At 36.2% G+C, this 25,097-nt stretch overlaps 1 protein-coding gene across 9 annotated transcripts in view; it reads left to right on the top strand.

The window, feature by feature from the left end:
- The window catches only part of Wac (WW domain containing adaptor with coiled-coil), an 81,805-nt gene that overhangs the window by 51,187 nt on the left and 5,521 nt on the right, over positions 1 to 25,097 (top strand). For 6 of the 9 annotated variants that reach the window (XM_013078479.3, XM_087206953.1, XM_004861857.4 and 3 more), the window contains exons 6-11: positions 515 to 627; positions 4,830 to 5,138; positions 18,235 to 18,480; positions 19,771 to 19,893; positions 21,091 to 21,239; positions 23,910 to 24,028. In XM_013078479.3, coding sequence (XP_012933933.1) covers positions 515 to 627; positions 4,830 to 5,138; positions 18,235 to 18,480; positions 19,771 to 19,893; positions 21,091 to 21,239; positions 23,910 to 24,028 — 1,059 coding nt within the window. The remainder of the gene's footprint in view (positions 1 to 514; positions 628 to 4,829; positions 5,139 to 18,234; positions 18,481 to 19,770; positions 19,894 to 21,090; positions 21,240 to 23,909; positions 24,029 to 25,097) is intronic. The other 3 variants (XM_087206955.1, XM_013078482.3, XM_087206954.1) reach the window with 1 other exon arrangement.

Here is a 25,097-nt window from a genome sequence, read left to right as displayed (position 1 = left end):
TTAATTCTACAGGTTAAGCATCTGATGGCGTTAGATGGTCTAATTTTAGGTCTATTGTAGTGATGTCCATTACTCCTCATCTTAATTTCATTTATTGGCCCATTATCTTGTGTTTTCACAATTTATCTTAAAAACAAATGTAGGGCAGAAAGGGAACTGTTTGGGGAGCCTTTGAAAGTCAGTGTATTTAAAAAAGATGTTATTAATCTCTATGGATCTTCCTTACATGATTTGAAATCTTTATAATTTTCATGTTATATTTTTCTGGCATATGTAGAATTAATACTACAAAGTTTTGATTATAGGGTTAGTAGTATAAAGAATTGGTATGGTATTGCCATGAGTGAAAAATACTAGTTTTCTGTACTTCCTATGTCCCACAGCAGTTGAATTATAGACCATGCTCACCTCTCATAGTCTTATATAATATTTTGTTGAGCATTTAACCACAGCAATTATTGTGAACATTTAAGGCCGTGATGTGATTTTTATGGCTTTATTTTCTTATTTTTAGAGAACAGAGACAAAAAGAAGCAAATAAGGTGGCAGTTAATAGCTTCCCAAAAGATAGGGATTACAGAAGAGAGGTGATGCAAGCAACAGCCACTAGTGGGTTTGCCAGTGGAAGTGAGTATTAATTTTTGTTTACACATTTATATATGTTATTGTCTACATGTGTAAATTAAAATAAAAATTACGTGATTTCTTCCATGTTGGGTCTGTGTCTCTAACTTACACTAGTTTCCTGAAAAGGGAGAAGGTATACTATTCATAATGGCTTTCATGCAGTTGCAGTTGAATTGTTAATACAATTGCATATTGGTTTTTATTTTTTTAAAAGCAAAAAACAAGGTCACCCCTGTGTCCTCATTTTTGTTGCATTAAACAGGACACAAAACTCACTGGATTTTAGCCTGAAACACACAAACGGTGACCCCCAAGTACCTCCTGGCTTTTTATGTTATCACTTAGAAACTTATCTGTACATGCATAGATGATTCTTTGGTTTAGGAAGTTAAACTTTATAGTGGTGTAAAAACTGCCTGCAGTCATTGTTACACAGTGTTCAATAAATTACATTGGTGACACAGTACTTGATTATAAAATGGGTTTTGTGTTATCTGCCCAGCTGTAGGCTGATTTAAGTGTACTGGGGTTGTAATGAGCAATTAGGCTAGCCCAAATTCTGATTTTCAGTAGGTTAAGTGTATTAAATTCATTTTCTATTTCCAACTTACGATAGGTGCATTGGGCTATAGCCCCTTGCTAAGTCAGGGAACATCTGTATTTGGGTATTTGGGAATTAATTTCATTATGATTATATAGATCTCTAATACACAGCTCTGAACAGAGAGTTTCCTGCAGGGTTATCATAATTCTACCTAGAAAACTGCTCTGGAACTTTTTTTTTTTGAGAACCTCCTGATCAAAGGGTGCTCTTCAGCAGTAATCAAACTATGGGGATACCTTAATGTTATGTTGAGGCCAGAATTTGGTGAAAATGGGATGGTTTTAATTAATCAGAGATTTACAGTTTTACTAAGTTTCCATATTCCCAAGTAGTTTTCCCTTTTCCCAGATAAAATTTAAATCCCATAGAGTTCTTTATTGAATTTTAAAACTTTTGAGGAATTTTAAGATGTGTTCTTGGAATTCTTAGAGGTAACCATTAAATTCCTGTATGTTTAACTCAAAAATCCAAGTAATAGTTGTACTTGGTCTCAACAAGGAATATTCATTCACTGATGGGAAAAAAATGCTTAAGAAAAACCAGTTACATTTTTTTGAGTGACTGAACATTTAAACTATGTTTCTTGGAACATTAAATTTTAAATCATAAATTAATGAAATTGTAGTGAAAACAGTGATTCACAGTACAAAAGTTAGGAAATAAAATAACGTGCTTTGAGATAGACTTGATCTAGTCTCTTCACCTTTTTTTTTTTTAATTTTTTTCTCTTTACTTTTTAAGGAACCGATTTTGGGCAAAGCTTTTCCTCTTGAAGTAAATAAATAGCACCTCGCTCGTGGGACTTGAGCAAATAGAGGAATTGAATCATAGAGAAGAAGTAGCCATTGGTGTAAAATTAACCTTTTTTAGTAGACATAAGTATAATATGGAGGATGCAGTATTGTTCCCCTACTAAATCTGAGAATTAGCAGCACTAGATTGGGCCAGTTCTTGCCACTCTGAGCTGATAGTGCTCGGAGAAGATTCTTCCCAGAGTAACCTCTCATTTAAGTCACTGTTCCATGGGGTAGGGTAAGTAAAGGGAGGAATTAGAGATCTGATTCTGGAAAATCAATAGGAAGGCAGCGTGGCTTCTTTGTGTGTTATATATGCAACTTCTTACAGTGATGCCTTGGTTCACTAATTTGTTCCACAATTCTGGGAAAGATGGCCATGGTCGTGTTCATCACCCAGTGCAGAGTTTGAAAACAAAAACAAACTTTTGCCAAATCTGTCTTTGTTTGCAAACCAAATTGTTCATAAGCGAAAGTGTTCATGGGGCCAGGGATTTAGACCTTGCAAGTGCAAGGTCCCGAGTTCAATCCCAGTACCAAAAAAAAAGTGTTTGTGAATGGAAGTACCTCTGTATTTCAAATAAAATTTTTTTTTTAAAGTTTTTGTTCATTATTTCAAAAGTAAAGCATGCCTGTTTAAAAATTAGAAGAAAAGTAAACTTTTTAATCCCATGACCCAGCAACATTTTGGCACATACTTTTTTTGATATATTGTATTTTTCCCCAAAGATGGGGTTATCACTGGTTATAGTCGGTTTTAATATTTCAGCAGTATATTTCCATTTGAGTTTATAACATAATACTTGTTGCCTGCATAGTATTACATTTGTGTGGATGTTCATTTATAAATAAACCCTATCCAAGGATACTTGGGTCGCTTTTTAGCCTTGTAAACAAGATGATGATTCATATCTGCCCACTTACCTAAAGTTAATTTCCTAGTTGTATAGGTGATGAATCAGTGAGTCTGTGGCTGTGTTGAAGTATAGTCGTGTACGTATCACACTGTTTTTAGATTTTAGTGTTTGAGAAAGGAGCTTAGTTATGTTGCTTGTTTTCTTTTTCTTTTTAACTGCCTACGTGACCTGTATGTATTGTGCTAGTAACAAAGTCAGTAAGCCATTTAAATGTTTACTGTCTATTCAAAAAACATTAGCAGTTTCCCCGGGTGTACAGTAAGTATATATTGATGCTTGGATAGAAAGTGAGGAGGGATTGTAAAGATTTTTATATGTAAAGAGATAATGCTCTCTACAACTTGATAGTGAAAGTTATATGGATAAAATTTTTTGCTGTGAGAGACTCCTCTTGTTCTGTAGGTTATAGAGCATCATACCCTTCAGATGCCTGTAGTATACCTCCCCTCTACTCAGGAACACGTAGAAATGTGCAAGGGGGGAGGGTGTATAGAGCCACTTACTTAACTGTTCTGTCTAGAGTGTGTGAGTAATACAAGCTGTTGCAGCTCTAACTTCCCGTTTCTATAATGCTGCTCTTTTTAACTTATACATGTTTGAAGTTACTTGTTTTGATTTTCATCTCAGCGCACTGCTTCATACATTTTGACTGGCCATACATAACTGAAAGAGAATTTTCTTGATCAAGAAGGAAAAGTTCTAGGTATTAAAGTGATATAGTTGGGCATGGTATTATCTGTTTTATCTTTTTTGTAAAAGTTTATATTACACATATTAGTATATTCTTTGCATGAAGAAAATCTAGACTAAAATTATGTAACGCCAGATTTTATATTGGGTCATTAAGAGACCTTGTGTTTTGGTATGGTTGAAATTTTTTGGCAGCATCCCAGTATGTGTGGTTGGGATATAACATGCAGTTGTGTGCAGACAACTTTAAAATTGACTTAAAGTTTGAGAGTATTTCTTTGGTCAGTCTTGTTCTTTAGAATTAGAAGAGCTTGGAATTGGAAAAAAAAATACAATATTCAACAGAGACGGTATCCTTTGGTAAAGTTGTCATTCATTACCTATCATGTTCTTGAATTTTATGGTGTTTCTTTACTTGGAGGTTACTTTGATTCTTTGGTTATTTAGATTGGAATATTATGGTTTACTTTGGAGACTTCAATAAATAATAAACTTTGTTAACATGATTGAAATTTTCCTTCCTATGTATTATTTTGTGGAGGCATAGTACTAGAATTTAAATTGATAAAGAGTTTAAACTGGTTTTAGTACCTATTTGTGAGTTTAAAATATTTCTCTGCCTTTAAATTGAAAGGATCTGTTTTCACCTTGTGATAGATTTTTCAGATTAGGCTGTGGATATAGGACTTGTGTTTGTAGATAGCATACATACCATAATTTTGTTACTCTTAGTATTACTAAAAATACTGAGTTGGTTTACTGAGTGCACAGTTCGTCATAAGCTCAACCATCTGAAAATGAAGTCACTTAAACCCTAGCATAACTACTTCGGAGCCCACTAATTAGCCACCTCAATATGAGTGAAACGTTATAACACCATATTGATGGTTTTTTTATTTGTTCTTTTATATTTTGTTTAAACTACAGCATGGTTCTAAAGAATACTAAGAAACTACCGGCTCACTTGAAGTCTGAGTATAGATTATTTAAACTTTTCCTCTTCTATTTTTTAAAAATATATTCTAGTAGTAAAACTGCAGACACTAACTGGGCTTGCAGTTTTATTAAAAAAATTTTATATATATATTTATAAGTATGTCGCTAAATTAGCTGATGTTAAAGACAGGATTCTAACGTAATCTTTTTTCTTCCCCTTCTGTCATTCCAACATCTTTTTTCGAACTGTGAACTGTAAAGTGGAAGACAAGCATTCCAGTGATGCCAGTAGTTTGCTCCCACAGAACATTTTGTCTCAGACAAGCAGACACAATGACAGAGACTACAGACTGCCAAGAGCAGAGACTCACAGTAGCTCTACGCCAGTTCAGCACCCCGTCAAACCAGTGGTGCATCCAACTGCTGCCCCAAGCTCTGTTCCTTCTAGTCCATTCACGCTGCAGTCTGATCACCAGCCAAAGAAATCATTTGATGCTAATGGAGCATCTACTTTATCAAAACTGCCTACACCCACACCTTCTGTCCCTGCACAGAAAACAGAAAGAAAAGGTATGCCATTGTTACTGAATGCTGCACGTTGAACTTTAGTTTCTGATATATGACATTATTTCCTTTGGCTTACATAAGGCTTTAGTATAAATTCTTTTCTTCTTCTTTTTTTTTTTTTTAACTTGCTGCATAGATGTAGGTCTAGAATTAGTCATGTGTAGCTTTTTCTTTTAATTTATAATTAAGACTTTTTGCGTTTGACACTGAAGTCAAGTGCTTAATTTATAATGTTTAACAATGGTTAAATAACTGGTCAACATTAAATGACTATCCCTTCATATTTGCATAAAATTTTTAATTTTTGTAATGATTATCTTGATTAGAAGTTGTCTCAGTTTTCTAAAGTTTGATGAAAATATAGGCATTTTTAAACTTAGCATTTCTCCGTCAATCAGTTTTTACTTTTCTGTATTGGTACACGTATATAACATACTTCAGTGTTTCTCTTCCCTGTTAGCTCCCTCTCCTTTCATCTCCCTTATTCCCATTACCTTCCCTATTTCCAAGTCTAGCTTGTGGTTTCCAGCAGGTTGCTGGTTTCAGTTTGTGGATTAATAACCGAGTCACGAGTGCTACAGGATAAGGTATACTAGTTTCTAAATCAAACCTTACATCTGAGGCTTACAAATAAACATTGCAATCCAAATTGTGTTTATACAACTCAGTGCTAACATGTTTAAAAGTTACAGAATAACTTTGGTAGCAGTCACTTGGGAAGTGTAACCTAAGCAGTGTGACAAATGTATTTGCATAGGCTCTTCACAATCCCAAACTATACTTCATCAAATATCTTGAGAATAACAAAATTAAAAAGCAGTAGTACACAAATTACAATAGCACCTCAGTTCATGAACTTAATTCTTTCCACTATTCTGGTTGCTAACCAAATCGAATTTTCCCTGTAAGGTTGAGATTGAACCTAACCATCGAGTTTGATTCAGTTCGCAACCAATTCGCTTTATGACCAGAAGCGTGAAAAGGAAGTAAGTTTTCATGAACCTTCTACCACTGTGTCATGGATGAGCCCATTAGCAGATGTTAGTGTTGAACTCTTGACACGTCCAGTGGAGAGCCGGGCACGTTACCACGTGCCTGTCGTCTCAGCACTTGGGAGGCTGAGGCAGGAGGGTTGCTTTGAGTTCAAGGCCAGCCTTTCGAGACCCTATCTCGAAAAAAGAAATGTCAAGTGGAGTTAGATGATGATGAACCTTTAAGCCGAATCTGTTTATTGATCTAAGCTTTCACATTGATTTAATTTGTTGACACGTGTTCAAATAAATTTACTTAAAGATGGCTTATGCCAAAATTAATACATAAACATCAAATCCTCTTGCTGAGTTAAGTTGCCAAAATTTCTGAGGTGAAATGAAAATTAATACATTAATTAATATATTGTCAATGGATGCTTTTTAGTTTTGGTTTTTAGTTCTTGTAATTTTGATTCTTTGGTCTCAAAAAAGTTTATTTTTAAACCCATGTCATTTTTTTAAATTCCAGGACTGGGGATTTAGCTCTGTGTTGCAGCTGCCTGCCTCACAAGCACAAGGTCCTGAGTTGAACCCCCGTGGTACCAAAAAAAAAAAAATCCAACTTAGTGCAGTGGTGCCTACCTTTTTGAGCCCTGGCTGTTTGAGAAACTAAGGTGGGAGGATCACTTGAGCCCACAATTCAAGACTAGACTGAGCAATAATGTATCTAGATCCTGACACAGGAAAAACAACAAAATCACACAGCCTTGTAAAATTCTTTATCTCGTTTCACTTTTGTACTTTTAACATTTATTAGCTCTTCTCTCGTCAAGTTTTTCCTTGGCTTCTGTGATGTACTGCTCTCTAGTTTTCTAATTCTTGTGTCTTCCTGTTCTGTAATATTAGTAGCATTCAGCTGTTTTGTTTGTTTTGTTTTGTTCTTTTTCTTGCACATGTCCCTTTTTTGCTAGTCATTCTTTGTGATTATCATGATGTCTAAATTGTTAGTTGTTCTTCACACTCTTATTTCCTTCTGTAAGTTCTTGGTACTCGTTAACATTTCCTCAGGTAGTGTTGCAGATTTTCTCCTCTTTTCCATAATTTATCCTTAGATTCTCAGTATTTAACCGTGCTATGCCCTGCCTCCCAGTTTTTCCTTGTTCTTCAATCTTCTTGCCCACCTACCTCCCCTCTCTCCTCTTTCTACTCACCCTTTGACAAATCTTGGATAACTCATTTGTGTATATTCTTTTCCACGATAGCCACTGTGGTGTTCTAGTTCCTTCTTTTTCTGTCTTCTTAGTGTCATGATTGCAAATTCAAAATGAATTTTATTGTCTCCTTCTAATGGTCTCTCATTAGTCCAGATGATAAAGTCCTTACTGTGTACTAAGATTGTAGCAAACTTTGATGGTCTAGATGGAGTCTGACATAGTAACTTGATCTCTACACAGTCTGTGTTCATCCATTCTCTGGTACCAGGGATCGAACTCAGGACCTTGTGCTTGCCAGGCAGGTTCCGCACCACTGAGCTACATCCCTGGCCCTGCTTATACATTCTCCATCATGTATCTGTTGCGGACTTGTACAGTTTTAGAATTTTACTTTTTTTAGCCTTTACTAAGTAAGATATGTTTGTTCTTCTATTCCTATCCTGTTGAACTCAGGACTTCTTTAAGACCCAGCTCTGTTGTTTTTCTACTTGTATCAGTTAACTTCTCTCAGTCTTAAGTGCTTTGTACTTTTGTGTGTTACAGCACTGGTAATTTTAGTTTTTTCAATTATATTGTACCCTTTTAGGGTTAGACATTGTTTTTTATACATTTTGTATTTAAATATTACTTTCCTCTCCATGCTTTTGAGCATCTTTCCTGACAAATTTAATTAATTATATGGCCGGGGGTTTAGCTCAGTGGTTCCACTGCCTGCCTTGCAAGCACAAGGACCCGAATTCGATCTCCGGTACCAAAAAAAAAAATTATACTAATTTGAAGCTTATAGGAAGAAACTTGATTACCTTAAAATTGTTTATGTGTACATAGGGAAAATTGTGCGGTCTTTCCTAATGTTTACCTTTGCATCTTAATTTAAGATACATTTCATTTCTTTAAATGTATGATAGTTTTGATACCTCCACATCACTCTTGTTAGTCTAAATTTGTGAAGTGTCCATTAATTTGAAATTATTTCTTTATCAGGGGAGACATCTGTGAGACAACTAAGCTTGTATTGGCTCTCCTCATAAACATTGTGATTGCCCTTATTTGGATTTTCCTTAACAGCTACATAATTAGTACTGGGAGTGTAACTCGGTGGTAGAGCACTTGGCTGCCATGGATGAGGCCCTGAGTTTGATCCCCAGCACTGCAAACAAAAAACAATTACATCATTTCTATCAAAGATTGATAATTCAAATCAGGTTGATCTGTTGGGTTGCAAATGCCTTATAGTACGATGAAGTAATAGTATCTAAAGATGTCAGTGGTAGCACGCAGAATTATACAAGAGCAGGATCTTTGCCTTCTCACCTGCTGCTCGGTCCCCAGTGCTTGACAGATACTGAGCAGAGTGCAGGTATTTGTTGCGCATGGATAAACAGCTGCAAGGATGATAATGTGTTAAAGGTTGGAGACGTTACCTGCATTGGTCATGGTATTTTAGAGTAAGAGAGCAGTGTATATGTGTTACACACTAAAGTATCTGAGCAGTAGATTTAGATCTGTTAATGCCATTGTGTCATTTGAGAGAAAGAATATAAGATAAACCCAAAGTTTTCAATTCCTGAAGAGACAGATGGGGAGGAGCTGTGTAACTCTTATCTGCCCTTGTAGTGATACTAGTGTTGGGTGGAATAAAACAATTTCCCACTTAAATCAGTGTGTGTTTAGGTGACCTTTGTGCATCTATTGGTGAGATTTTTCATTAATGTAGTTATGATTTATTAACATGGCTAAGTTAGTCACAGAAGCAGACCTCCTCAGTGCCTCATGCTAACTCATGAATGGGTTCATGTATCTAGGTTCTGTAACGGAAGGAGGAGGAAAGACTAGCTAGGTATTAATAAGAAGTATTTGTCATGTGGAATAAAATTCCCTTTTGTGTTTTGATGGTATCTGTAGGTATATTTGAATGAACCCTAAGACTAGCATATGTTAAGACATTAACTTTTTATGGATGACTTAGTTTAAGACACATGAAAAACGGCATTTACCCTCTCAAATTCACCTATTTAGAATATCTGGCCATTATTTTATCAAAATAAACTGAAGAGGGGCTGGAGATTTAGCTCAGTGGTTCCACCACCTGCCTCACAAGCGGAAGGCCCTGAGTTCAGTCCCTGGTACCAAAAATTTTAAAAATAAATAAACTGAAGTAAAACAAAATGAAATAAACCAAACTCTGAAAGCATATATTTTTATGACAGTGAAACATTCTGCTAAGTTTTTTAAATAAAAAAATTATCTGCTACAGATTCAATTCAATTTTGTTTGTTTGTTTTCTGGTATTGAGGATCGAACTCAGGACCTTGGACTTGTGAGGCAGGCAGTGGCACCACTGAGCTACATCCCCAGCCCCTCTTCAGTCTTTACTACTAACCTGAAAAATGACAGTGTCACTGAATCCTGTACTCTTTAGAGCAGGGTTTCTCCAACTGGTCATTACTGGCATTTGGGGCTAAATAATTCCTTGTTGTAAGGGACTTTCCTGTGCGCATAGATAATTCAGCCATATCCTAGGCCTCTGGCGACTGACTGCCAGCAGCGCTCACCCAGCCGTGCACCTGAAAACATGTCCAAATAATGCCAGGTGTTCTTGTAGGATAAATTCATCCACTGAGAACCCCTATTGCAGAGCATATGATAGTCCCTTCCTTTGTCATTCAACAGTGAAAATCAACTTTTAAACATCCACAATTCTGAAGGAAATACACAGCTTAATAAAAAAATTATTTTCAATTAAAGAATACTTAAGGCATCATACTGACATCTGGCTTGGTACTAAACTGTACATCTGACATGCCTTGCTTTTTTTTTTTTTAAACCTTCAAAATTAAAAGTAATATAGATGCTCTTTTGGGAAGGTAGAATGATTAAATGAAAGCAGTAACATTAACTTCAGTAAAAAAAAAAAAAAACTTCAGAACTATTAATGTTATGTAAAGCCTAACAAATATAATACTACTACTTGTCTATTGCTTTCTTAGTTTTTGATATACTACCTTTTGGATGAACTGATTTTTGAGACAGGGTCTGACTATGTAGTTCAGGCTGGCCTTGAACTCAAGATGATCCTCCTGCCTCAGACTCCCAAGTGCTAGCATTTGCAGGCATGTGCCAGCATACCTGGTTCTTGAACTCATTTTTTTTTTTTTTTGGTACCGGGGATCGAATTCAGGTCGAAGGCAGGCGGCGGAACCACTGAGCTAAATCCCCGGCTCCCTGAACTCAATTTTTAATAAATGCTTTTAGAGACTGATAATTAAGAGGGAATTTTTTGGTCACAAAAAAAATTCTGGTTCAGAAAACTAGCAAAAAAGCGCATACTATTTTATGATTTATGCTAGAATGGTTTGTTTTAAAATAGCTTTGGGGGCCACTACACATTTATGAAAAATTAGGAAGCTTGGCTATAGAGTTTCTCAGATATTTGTTGAATGACAGTACATTAGTTGGAGGAATGGGAATCTTGATAAGTTTAAATCAAGTTTAGTTAGCATAAATAAATGGCATTAATTCAACTTAATAAAGATGATGAAGAGAAACAGCTATGCTAAAAAGAACACATTAGAAAATCTTGTTTATTGCTTGGGGATAAGGAAGACCTTTTTGATCATTAAGACCCAAAATGAATTTACCTTTAATAAGTTGATAAATTTGGTCATGTACGACATTTAAAACTTCTCTGACAGAAAGTCCAGTGAAAGATAGCAAATTAGTAAAAAAATATTTCCAACGTATGTAAAATGATACTTTAGCAATTTATGCAAACGAATGCAAAAATAATAGAAAAATGGACAAAAGATATGAACAAACAAGTAGAAAAGAGGAATTTTTGATTCCTAGGCTTACTTTCTTAACTGAAAATGGGCCAAAGACCTAATTTCCAAAGCTGAAACTCTTAGAAAAAAACCATAGGAGAAAATCTCCCTAACATTGGATTTGTCAGTGATTCTTGGACATAACACCAAAAGCACAGACCAAAAAATAAAAATGCATATTGGACTTTATCAGCACTAAAAACTTGTCCTTCAAAGAAGACTATCAGGGCAAACGAGACAACTCACAGAATTTGAGAAAATACTCACAAATCATATATGTGATAAGGAATTAGAAGCAACAACAAAAACCAACCCAGTTCAGTGATGCGTAAAGGACTTAACTGTGTTTCTCCAAAGAATATATTCTTTTTTGTTTTGTTTTTTGAGACAAGGTCTTGCCATGTAGCTCAGATTGGTCTTGAACTCACTGTGTAGCCTAGACTGGCTGCATAGCGATTCTCTTGCCTTAGCCTCCCAAGTACTGGTATTACAGTCATGTGCCACCACACCCAGCCAAAGCGCGTGTTCTAATGCTCAATAAACATGAAAAGATGCTCAATACCATTATTCATTAAGGAAATATAAATCACAGCTACAATTAAATACTGCTTCACTAGGATTGCTTATAATTTTATTTAAAGGAAATAACAGGTGTTTGAAGAACATTGGTACACTTGAACATTGTTGGTAGGAATTTAAAGTTCAGTTCCTCAAAAAGTCAAAGGTAGAGTTAACTGCCATCCAGCAGTTCTGCTCCTACATACAAAACTAAAAGTACTGAAAGCCAAGGATTCAAACAGGTATTGTTAGTGTTCATAGCTATTACTTATAAAAGAAAAACATTAGAAACAATTGAAGTACTCATCCATAGATGGAAAGAATAAAATATGATACTCATGCATGCAATGCAGTGTTCATCAACTGTCATAAGGAATGAATTCTGACACAAGTTGTAAATTGAAAAGATTACACTTCTAAGACACAGAAGTTTACCTATTGTGTAATTCCACATGTATGAGGTGCCTGGAATGGACACATTCAGAGACAGAAAATAGAATAGTGACTACCAGTAGCTGATGCGGGTGTTGAATGAGGAGTTGGTAAGATATTTTTGCTGGGAAGATAAAAAGGCTGTGGGGATGAGTCATTGTGATGCACAGAAATGTGAATTTCTTAATGATACTGAACCATACACTTAAAATGGCCAAGGTATAGCAGGCAGTGATGGTGCATGCTTTTAATCACAGTACTCTGAGAAGCTGAGGCAGGAAGGCTACAAATTCAAGTCCAGCCTGGGCAACTTATAAAATACAAAAATGGCTGGAGATGTAGCTCAGTGATAGAGCAGTTGCCTAACATATGAGAGCCCTTGTGTTCAATAACCTTCCCCCCCAAAAAATGGAGCTAAATGGTGAATTTTGTTACGTGTATTTTACCAGGATTTTTTTTTAAATAGAAGAGGTTATCCATACATACTGGAAATCAAGATTAAGTGTGAGGTCAGTTTGCACCCTTAAGATTGGCAACTATTACTGATTGGGTGTGGTGAAATGAGGTTGGAAGGAATATGTAAGTTAATACTGCTACCTTGGAAAATCAGTTTAGTAAAATCTATTTAAAAGTTGAAAAATGTTCTTATTTTCGGTGTGTATTACCATGACAAACTTTTTTGGTTGAGTAAAACATTACAAAAAATTCATCGTCTTTATATTATAAAACAGCACCTGTTCACGTACTTTGTGACTCCAAAGAAAGTTTTAGGATATGTGATTTTATTTATTTATTTTTTTTTTTTTTTTGGTGCCAGGGATCAAACTCAGGACCTTGGGCTTGCAAGGCAGGCAGCGGAACCACTGAGCTATATCCCCGGCCCAAGGATATGTGATTTTAAATATTCATAATATGTAATGTAAAATAAAATGGAAGTCATAGATACTGTCACCTCACTCACTACCTTAGGTTTTTTGTTACATTTGCATGCTTTGTTTTTGTTATAATCTGCTGCGTGTTACACTTGTGTCACACTTCCTACAAAATAGGAAAAGCAGGATGCCCTTTTTGATAATGATGTTGTCGTTGTTGCAGCAGCAGTAGTAGTCGTCGAAGTAGAAGTAGTATTAGTAGTAGGTAGTAGTAGTAGTAGTAGTAGTAGTAGTAGTAGCGGCAGCGGCAGCAGAGGCAGCAGCAGAGTTCCATGTATTCAAATGTCCTGTTCAGTTGTACAGCCTAATAGGACTCCACACACATACACCTTTCTGGGGCTCTGGCGATTGAGCCTAGGGCCTTCACACTGAGCCATATCCACAGCCCTCTTTATTTTTAATTTTAAGACAATTTGACTAAGTTGACCAGACTAGGCTTGAATATAAAATTCTCCTGCCTCTGCCTCCAAAGTGCTGGGATTATAAACATATGCTACTATCAAAAAATGAGTTATTTGATACATCAGAAAAATGTAGACCAGAAATGAATTTTGGCTCTGGTTTATACAGTTGGGTGGCTTGAAAGGGTGGTTTGAAAGAGCTGAATGATAAACTTTGTAGTTTAGTTTTTTAGGTAGGTTACTTACTCCCCCTTCTGGCAAAAGTTGAAAACACAAGTCAATAATTCATAAATTAAGTATGAAAGAAAGGAAAGTTTTACCTCTTACAGCAGATACACTCACTTTAAAACCAAAAAGAGCATAGGCGCGCACACAGTGAAATTACTAGAGCTAAAATTACCAAAGACCTTACGGGAAGACATTTAAAGTAGCCACTGTTTTTCTTAAATACTTAGAAAACTTTACATCATTGAAGGCGAGTAGAGGCTGATACTCTTATTAAGAGCAAATGACTTGGTAATGGAAAACACTGCTTTTCCTCTCTTATGTAAGCTCATTCTTTATCTTTTGCTGACTAATTTCAAAAACCCAAGTTTTCTATTCATGTTTAGTTTAATAAAATACAGTATTAAGTGTTTTAGTCCCACATCCTAAAACAGTAGATTCCAGCAAAGGTTTTAGATGGAACTGTTAATTAAAATTAGGTTTCTGTGTGAAAAGCGCAGTGATTAATGTATTCTTAATAGTAATTTTGTTGCCTTTTATATGATAAACACTTCAGTAATTTATGGGTAGTATTTAAAATACATCACAGGTAATTTGGATCTACTCTACATAGTGTCACTTAGCTTTATGAATTTAGCACAAAATTTATTAACCTCTACGACATTTATATTGTTAGGGACCTGGCATCACCAGCATTATCCCCATCACCAGCAGTTTTGCAGCCACTTGCAAAGACTGACCTGGAGGTTGAGAGAGAATGTGCTTAAATGTGCACTTGTGCCTGCTGCAGAATCCAGCGTGCAGTCGACAACTACATGTTAATGCTGGCTCCTGTCTTGCAGTAGGACTAGAGGCTGGGATAAATACAGTTTCCCTGCTGAGGAAGCTCATGTTCAGGTAGAATGCTACTGAATAATAGAAGATGCTGTGTTAGGGGATTCTGAACAAAGAGGAGAGACACCTAGTTAGCACCTTAAATACAAAACTTGTACCTTTGGCAATACTTCTGGTAAAATGAAGACTACTTCTCAAATTAGCATTTGCATTACTAAACTCAGTAGTTTCCAGTTATATGGGTAGATTGTGGCATATAATACAAAAAAAATTAAAACGCATATAATGATAACTTGTAACAGGCTTTGGAAGGTCATTGATAATCTATCTAGAAAATGGTTTAGCCTTCCCATCTTAAATTTATTTTTACTCTGCTCAGTCCTCAGTATCGTACTTTGCTGTGATTATATTTCATTTTGTACGCTTTTAGTTAAAAGGAGTCTAAGGATCTCGAGCCTTTTTTTTTTAAGATACAGTTTATTTGGTGAAAGTTTCGTGCCACGTAAAAGCACCCAACATTGTTTTAGCTGGCCAGATGAAGCAGGGCTGCAGATGAGAGATTTATGTAACACCTCTCACAACATTTCCATCATAAAAAGTTTGAGAGGTTTATTAGAGCAAAAGGGCCACCAGAGTCTTGTATCCTCTCCCCTCACTGTGACAGAATACCTGAGATAATCACCTTCGAAAGGGAAAGGGTGTACTTTGGGCTCGAGGTTTCAGCCTGGTACTTGACTGGTTGGTTACCTTTGGACGTGTGGCCTCATCACAGAGCTGCTCTCCTCCTGGCAGCTGGAAGCAGACTTGCAGGCTCTTTGTTTCGTAACCACCAAAGGCACCAAAATCACACATGAAACTTTTCAAGTTGTACATATGAGTATGTTGCCCCAGGTTCATTAGATCTGAGTTGGAGTCTGTATGTTATTATTTTTTAAGCTTCAGAAGTGGTTCTGATAAGCATTTTGTTGAGAAGTAATACTCAATGTAATAGAGAAATTCTGACCTTCAGGTGGGTCACTTGCCCAGAATCCCGTGAATACAGTAGTAAGTAGGATCAATTGGTTTCCATACTGCTTATCTATATCAGTATTCTGCTTAGTGCCATTTCATTTGCTTGACTTAAAGAGTAGTAATAGGGATTTTTAAGCCCTTGAAACTTTTCAAGTCTGAATAGTTAGCAACAATAGAACAGAATTTGAAAACACTTTGCACCCCCTTTTCCAGTTTGCTTCTGTCATTAAAAGGATATCCACAGAAAATAAAATGAGTCTTTTCAGAGGGATGTAAGTACTAATTTAATTGTTCATGCAGTAAACGAAAATAGAAAATTTATTTTATTCTGAGTACTAATAAAGATGCCCATAAGCTTTATGTGAAAACACAAGAGATATGATCTAGAGAAAAATGCTAATATAAGCTATAATTGCTTCTTAAATTAACAGGTTTTTGTAAGGAAAAAAATTGTTTCATCCTTCCATACAGATTTCTTTATATCAAGGCTTGGCAAAGCTGGAAAAGTGATAGGCAGTCTGCCAGACTAAGGATCTTTCTTTAAAGTGTACGCCTTATTAAAATAAAACTTCTTGGGGCTGGGGATTTAGCTCAATGTTGGCGCGCCTGCCTTGCAAGCTACAAGGCCCTGAGTTTGATTCCCGGTACAGCAAAAAAAAAAAAAAATCAAGTGATCAGATTAAAATAAAACTATCTTAGGTCTTCCGAGTTGGTCATAGTTAATCAGCATAATCTGAAATGTACTAAAATAGCTATCCATACTTGAGAGATCTGTTGTCCATTGCTCTTGACTATTGTGATTGTGATGTAGACTGCTGAGGGAGTCCCTATTCAGTGAGCATGCTAGCAGTTCCTAGCTTCTCTCGGGCCATGAAGATTGGTGAATGTTTAGTTCCTAGAATTAAAAATTTAGATTTACAGTTACAGTACTAGGTAGGCAACAGTGTAATGCTCAAATGCAGTGCTCCTGAAACTTACATGTGACTTTGTAACTGCAGTCTTAATCCAATCATAGACAGATATGCAGTCTTGAAAAATCTTTAGTAATGAGTCTGTATGGGAAAATTAAAAATGCTTCAGCAAACGTTTGTATTTAGTCTTTACCTCAGTATCATAAGAGAATCTGTGTGTATATCTTTAGCCAGAGCGAATGTTCTTACATCAGAGTCCATGTTTCTAGTGCTCTTTACTGCATTGAGGTCATTGTGTTAATGAAATTCCATGGAGGGCTTGGGGATTTAGCTCAGTGGTTCCACCGCCTGCCTTGCAAGCACAAGGACCTGAGTTCTATCCCCAGTACCAAAAAAAAAAAACAAAGAAATTCCATGGAATTAAAATAATCAGTTTGTGCTCATTTTCTTTGGGTGGATATTTGGTTTGTTTCTCATTTTGAGCTGAAACAAGCACAATCCTGTTTTAGTAATTAATGTTTTTCTTGATTTATAAAGTTTCCATAGGGGTGTGATGTATAAGGATAGTTATTGGGCATAATTATATTCATCTTCGCTTTTTCTAGATAATGTGAAATTATTTTCTAATGTTATTTATTGAATCAGTTCCCAGGACAAATGTTACATAAATGATCCCATTACTTCTTGACATTTTATATTATCAGACTTAAGTCTTTGCCTCTACAATGAGTATGAATGGATATCCTTTATCTTACATTTTTTTCTGATTGTTAATGAAGTTAATCTTTTAGTCATTCGGGTTTCTTCTATGAAATACCTTAAAATCTTTCTGCTTGTCTTTTTTGATTCACAGTAATTCTTTTAAATACTCTGGTTGCCAATATTTTGGATTGTTTTACTTTTTGTAATTTTTTAATCTTTTATAATGCCAGAGATGCCTGCCTGTTTGCCTTTGTTAAGTTCTAAAGACTTAAATATATACACAGAAGTTTAGGATAACTTAAGTGATTTTTATTTATTTGGTGGCAGCTTGCTATATTTTCTTCAAAAATTCTTTTTCTTCAAGGCTTATGTTATCATTTTGTCAAGATTGGGACTTTCATTGCAATGGCATTGATTATATATACATAGAAACAACTTTTCATACATGTTTTATACATTTTTTTAAATACTATGAGGCAGACTTTTGGTTTGTTTTTACCTTTTCCTTTTTAGTGGTGATATTTTATTATGTGATCCTAAAACTCAGTTGCTATAGTTAGCATAAAAGTTCAAAATAGAAGTCACTTCTTATTCATCAGATCCTTTGCTCATTTTGGGAATGACCACCATGGTACCTGTGTTGACATACATTAGGGCCGCTGTCTGTTGTTATTGTCATAAACGTTTTGTCCTTGATCCTAGGATATAAATAAAGTTGTGAAGAATCGAACTGTCCCTTTATCTTAATGGAAGCTGTCTGAATGTGAAGTTAGTATTAACCATGTTAGACATTTGTAGAGAATGATGTGGTACTTTCCCAATCAGACATAAATGTTATACCAGACTTCTGACTTTAATCAAACTACCTGATCTTTCTTGTTCTGTTTCTCACCAATGAAAAGGAATATAAAAATGTTTATCACATTATTCTACTGAAGCAAATATTTACAGACTGCCCTTGTAAGGATATTAAATGAGGTTATTTGTATTAAATACCTAGCACATAGAAGATGCTCTTACGATGTTCGTTTAGTTTCCTCTATTCAGAGAATTTTTTCAGGCTTATGATCTCCCTTTTATTTAGAATCTACAGCAGGAGACAAATCAGTATCACATTCTTGCACAACTCCTTCTACGTCTTCTGCCTCTGGACTGAATCCCACATCTGCACCTCCAACGTCTGCTTCTGCAGTCCCTGTTTCTCCTGTCCCACAGTCACCAATACCTCCACTACTTCAGGACCCAAATCTTCTTAGACAGTTGCTTCCTGCTTTGCAAGCCACACTGCAGCTCAATAATTCTAACATGGACATATCCAAAATAAATGAAGGTAAATTTTTATAGTAACAATTTTTGGAAATTCATTTAAATTGTACAAAATGAAATTGTTGCTAAAACTTCAGTTTATGAATGGTTTTTTATTTCTTCTTGAACTTCATTTTTTGGAACAAAAGTTGATATCCCTCATAGTCCAATACCATTGGTAGTATAATTTAGTAATACTTCTATATACTTTTAAAGACTTTGTATCTAGCCAGGCACGGTAGTGCATGTTGGTAATCCCACCACTCAGGAGGCTGAGGCAGGAGGATCGCTGGTGGGGTTGAGGCCAACCTGGGCTACATCATGAAATCCTGTCTTTTTTTAAAAAAAAAAAAAAGGAATGTTGCTGAAGGTTGTGCTCTTTTGTATGTTTAGTGTGGAGAATTTGTTAAAATTGATATAACTTTTCTATTTCTAAAACCTTGTGTATGAAAAGTTATTTTGAAATATACTAATTACTGGAAGGTTAGGAATTCAGGTCCTTAAAATACTAAATTTGGGAGGTATTAGATATAAAATTTTGCCCTTTTTTCTTATTAATTCTATTAATTCTAGCATAGTTTTTCAGCATACTGCTAAAGTGTTTTGGCGGTCATCTCAAATTTCAACTGTGGTGGATGTGGCTTTAATTTGCAAACCATTCATATTAAAACATTAAATCCGGAGGGCATTGCAAAGTTCTCTGATTAGAATGAAATATATTTCATAGTAAAGCGATTTGATTCTGTGTCATAAAAATAGAGCTGTGTCAGACTAGTTGGTCATTACTCTTACTGTCCTTGTCTTTTCGATTTTTTTTTTTCTGAGATAAATTATGCCGTTCCTGAGCTTGATAGGTAAATGTTTTACTTAGATAAAATAGAACTTTTAAACAGTTTAAAAAAATGGCAGAAGAATATATCAGTAGTACAAGAACGAGTGTGTTGTTGCCGGGGCGGATGTGATGTGTAGCGTTTGAGTGGTCAGCTCTTCTGAAAAGCAGTCACAGAAATACCAACATTTATCCACTTAATCCCAAATAACACATGGAGTGCTTTACTCATATCCAGATAGATTTCTGGCATAATCAGAAGTTCCAATGAACATTTGATGGTGTTTTTTAAAAGCTTCATGTAGGAATTGTATTAGTGTAAAGGGAACTGTGGGTTTATCTTTACCGTAAACCCAGTAAATGTCTTTTCTCTGCCTCAGGCAATTTCTCATTTGTTTCTATGTTTTAGTTTGAAACACTCAATGTTACTAATGCTTCATAAGCCTCTTTGTTTTTATTTGAATTTAAGAAACAATGGGTTTTTAGTTCTTACAGCAGCTGTGACACAAGCTTCGCTGCAGTCTATAATTCATAAGTTTCTTACTGCTGGACCATCTGCTTTCAACATCACATCTCTGATTTCTCAAGCTGCTCAGCTCTCCACACAAGGTATTTGTTCATATTCTTGGCTACTTCTAAAGTTGTAGTTAGTTTTGTTTTGAAATTAAGAGCAGGTTAATTTCCTATTTTTGAAGAGATTACCCTACAATATAGATTTTCTTTTTATATTTGATTTTTGGAAGATTGCATAAACTATTTTTACTTTTTTAATCAAGCTTTGTCATTTATCTTAAGGTATTCCTGTCAGATCTGTAATGCAGTACAGTAAGTCCCCAACTTACAAACTATAAGTAGTTCATTCCAGGAGAATATCCATGTCAGATTTGTTCAGATTTGTGCATAAGACCAGCAAAGTGCGTCTTACACACCTCAGACACAAATATGCAGTGTATACTGCTTTGCACTTCCCAGCAGTCCCCTCCACATCACCGCTGCTTTTCCTCTTGCTTCGGACATCCTGGCTCTGACTGGGCACTGTACTACTGTGCACTGTCACACTGCATGGTGAACACATGGCAGCACCACTGGGACAGCGTCTGGCACACACGTGAGCTACTTCTGGGATTTGTTCACACCTGTGTAATTTGAGATCCATTCATATCTGTGAAACTTCACATATGGAATGTTTGTAAGCCGAGGACTTACTACTATGTATACTTAATTCAGAATTTAAATCATTACATACTTTACTCCAGAGTTGAAACCCTAAGTCTTTGTGAAATATCCCATATGTTAAAAGACCTGAAGTTTGTTTGAGGTTGATATTACATGGTTGTTGACTAGAGAATGGAAATGTGCTCAGTTCCTGCTTTGAATAACTGTTCCTCTTCTCCATGAAAGTATCCAAATGGAGACAAATGGGGTAAAGGGGTCACTTTGTTACAACATTGCTAATGTGGAATTGAAACATGATGGTGCAGAGACACAACCCCCTTGCTAGCCTCTCAAGGCAGAGGACTGAGAGGGATGCCTGGGTCTAAATGGAAATAAGAAAGAAGAACTAAAGATGGCAAGGAAGCCACTGTATGAGAACAGGTTCAGGCTAAACTGCCTACTCCAGCCTCAGAAAGGAGAAGCAGCCTCCACTGAGTGTGCTAACCTCTGCAGCATGTTTGGTCAGTGTGAGGAGTGTTCTTTGGGGGAATACAGGATACGGGCTGTGCAGGATGTGTTGTGAAGATCTGTACCACATATCTTACAAGGGGTTTGGGTTTATTTGAAATTAATTACTTCACTCTTTTACAGCCCAGCCATCGAATCAGTCTCCCATGTCTTTAACATCTGATGCCTCATCCCCAAGATCTTACGTGTCTCCAAGGATAAGCACACCTCAGACTAACACAGTCCCTATCAAACCTTTGATTAGTACTCCTCCTGTTTCATCACAGCCAAAGGTATGTCACCTTTGAGGGAATGTAACATAAAGAAACTACTTAGTTCTGTACAGTTAGTAATATTTGACAATCTGTATTGTAGAGGAAGCCCCCTGAGATTAAGGTGATGGTGGAATGAATACACATGATTTGTAGTAAGACGCAGGAGAGGAAACTTGAGTCATTGTTAACTTTAAATACTACCTGACTCTTCCCTATTGGCTTTGGGGTTTGTGGCATGGAGAGCACAATGAAGAGGATATACTGACTCTTAATGGAGAATGTTTGCCAGTGACTTGTGGTTCATAATTTTATTTTAAAAATGAGTCAGTTTCTCTAAGAGCTTCATATACCATATGTAATTTTCTGATAGTACAAACATCACATTTAATAGATAAAATTAAACTTTGAGTCAAACTAAGTTTAGTTTTTGTAGTAGTCAGAACTTGTAACCTAGGTCCTTCTGAATACCACGCAATGCTGCTGGTGTTTGTCTAAGCAGAACTGCAGGCAGGTGTCTCCATAGAACACAGGGTGTTGGCTCATCTCTCACTGGACTGAGCAAGGGCCTCAGCAGTGCTCTCAAGTCTGTATGGTGCCACTTGGGTCTTGGCCACAACTTCTGTATCGTCAACACCAGTTGCACTCAGTTTTTGCTCTTTAACATAACATCTGGGAAACATTGAGGGTTTAGGGTCACTGCAGATAAGTTGTGATTTTTTTTTTTTTTTTTAAGAGGCATGAAACAGTGGGCTATTTCAAACATTTTTTGTACTGGGGATCAAACTCAGAACTTTGTGTTTGCAGGGCAGGCAATGGAACCACTGAGCTAAATCCCTGGCCCTATTTCAAACTTTTTAATGCCGAAGAATTCTTTATTCAAATAAGAGCTTAAGGAGAAACTGAGAAGTAAAATTATATTGCATCATATCTTAAAGGCCAGCTTTTAGAGGTCTTCAGATTTGTTCATCTTCATTCCTCAGCCATTGAAGTATGCATGTTTCAGGGTCCAGATTGATTTTTTTTTAAATACCAGGTTACACTTGTCTGTTTGCAGTTCTTATTTGTCTGCATTTTGATGGGGTACTAGTTAATATGAGCAAAACAGGCCTTATTCTTAGAGTTTGGAACTTATCTGTAAGGTGATATTTAAGTAACCAGTAAGTGTAGCTAAAAGTGAGTAAGGGTGGAATCAGTTTTATATAGTCATAAAATCATTTCAAATCCCTTAAGCAGATGACTGTCAGCTTTTCTCAAGTTGTTTCAAAAACTCATTTGGCATTTGAGTTTACATCGAACTTATTAAATGTTCTTTATAAAACTTACTAAGTGTTCTTTATAAAAGGGCCAATGACTTTTGGTTAATCAGAAGTAACCCAGGCCAGGTGTGGCGTGGTGGCGCACACCTATAATCCCAGCCCTCAGAAGACTGAGGCAGGAGGATTGCATTGAGTTCAAGGCCAGGTTGAACTACATAGTGAGACCCTGTCAAAACCCTCACCCCCACCCCACCCCCCAAAAAGTAACTCAGAAGACGCAGTACTATCCAGATTTGTTTAGGAGAAATTTTTTTAAATAAAAATTTACTCAGCCAGGTATAATGGCTGCATTTATAATCACATTTCCTTGGCAGGCAAACACAGGAGGATCTCTTAAGTTTTCGGCCAGCCTTGTTGACATAGCAAGAACCCATTTCATACACAAAACTTTATTTTCAGTGTTCATTGTACTGTCCTACCTGGTCAGTCATTCCCAGTTTGTTGTGTTTCTTTGATTTCTTGGCTATTTTCATAAATCAGCTTGAGAATAAACAGAACATAAGTCTCTCTCCTTTATGTATTTTTAATATATAAGGACTGATGACTTCTCTCAAAATTCATGCAGTGAATTAACTTCAGTGGGCTGTTGGTGTAGAAAAGCAAACAGATCACAAATACAGTGAATCAATGGAGTCCGCGTTTATTTCCCATTAATGTGAAGCACACACGGAGAGCTTTGGGATAGAGGTGGGAAAGAGCTCTGTTCTCCGAGAATATTATCAGTCCAAAACCCTTCAGCTTTAGGGTGTGACTGCATCGTGAAAGGCTCTGCTTGCTTTTGTGCTTTAATTTATAGCTTATATTAATTATATTTATGCTTTGTTTTCTCTGGTGGTCACATGAGAAGATAAATAGCATATGATCCATTGGTCTACCTCTCTATGGTACTATCTTTTGGAAGGCCTCTTGAGTTGAATTGTGTACATACAGTTCAGTCTACGTTGTGATGTGATTGAAATCTGAGCATCCGCATTTGTAAAACATAACAGATATGCATTGATGTAGAAGTGACAGTAAATTGGGAGAGATTACATACAGTACATTGGGAAGTACACTGCTAAAGAGCAGAACAATTTTTCTCCTGCTGGTGACAGCATGTACTTTTGTAGTCTTTAGGCCATTTTACGGAGAACATTAGGTGTGCTTCAGAACCTAACTTCATCTTGTTGGGACCTTTGGTAAGACCTTTGATTCTACTTCATGGAAACTCTAGATTTTACAGTATTTAAAGTTATTAATGAGATGAAGAGTAGTGTGGATTGGATTTGGAGCCTAACTGGTGATCTGCATGAATGTTTATGTAATTTTCTCCAATTTCCATGCTATTTGCCTATGTGACAGAAACCTGTCTCACCAGCTTTTGACATTTTAGGTTAGTACTCCAGTAGTTAAGCAAGGACCAGTGTCACAGTCGGCCACACAGCAGCCCATAACAGCTGACAAGCAGCAGGTTCATGAACCCGTCTCTCCTCGAAGTCTTCAGCGCTCCAGGTAGGTTGCTGCTATGTGTTGGACTACATTATTTTCCATAGTATGGCATGCTGCTTTGTTTCAGGGTTACTTATATGTTTCATAGAACCTGGAAGAATCCAAGGACAGCCTAATTTAATTTTGTGATAAAAAATTAACAAAGGCAGGTCTTCTATTCAAGAAGTCTAATAATGAAGCCTTAAAAATAATGAAGCCTGGGTTATTTTGGTGAAAAAGCTTTTTTCCTTTAAAATTTTACTTGGTGTAGTGTATAGTGAGACTAAAAATACATAATGTTACAATATTTTGTTGATACTGTGTCACTCTTTAACCTCCTCATAGCAATTTTGACTATCCTGAAGTCTACACTTGGGCCAGTGCTTCCCAGCTGATGTCCCCCCAGGCTTTCCTGATGGCTTCAGCTCTGACTCTGCACATTGCTCTTCATGTGCTTCTGTAGCACTGTGTTGTGTTTTCATTTTTTTTGTTGTTTGTTAATGATACAACTTTGAAAGAAACTTGTTGAATGAATGGTTTTCATTTAATTTTCCTGTTTTTATTTCATACTATGAGGTGGTAAAATACTTCGGCTGTTTTTATTGTTGTTTTCTAACCAAACATTTCAGAACTTATACCTCCAAATGAGTTGTTCCCTTCAAAATAATCCCCTTGGGAAGCTGTCTGCTTACTCCAGCAATATTGCCATTGCTCAGAACATTTTTGGGAAATTCTTCTTTTAAATTGTCTTTAGAGGCTGCAGTATTATTTTAAATATCCTCAGTGGTGAAAACTCCTCATCCTTTGGGAGATTTAGTTTTTGGAAATAACTGAAGTTCATTCAGAGCCAAGTCTGGTGAAGCAGATAGAAAATTAACTTGGGTGATTAAATTTTCGGTTCTCACCACCACATCCCCAAAGTCTGCCCCAAACCATTGACTTCTAAAAGAAGATAACCAATCTGAGTTTTAACATTTTGGGCCTTATTTTGCCACTGTGTTCATTCAGTGTATCTGATTTTAAAGTGCCTGTGTTTTGCTTCACATTATTTCACCCTCTGTATGAGATACAATATTCAGATGTGCCTTATATC

This window comes from Heterocephalus glaber, unplaced genomic scaffold, assembly GCF_053883595.1.
Source record: "Heterocephalus glaber isolate CG9 unplaced genomic scaffold, H.glaber_assembly_v1.0 deba00000738, whole genome shotgun sequence".
NCBI lineage: Eukaryota > Metazoa > Chordata > Mammalia > Rodentia > Bathyergidae > Heterocephalus > Heterocephalus glaber.
The sequence above is the reverse complement of the archived record's forward strand: the minus strand, read 5'-3'. Positions and strand labels throughout refer to the sequence as shown.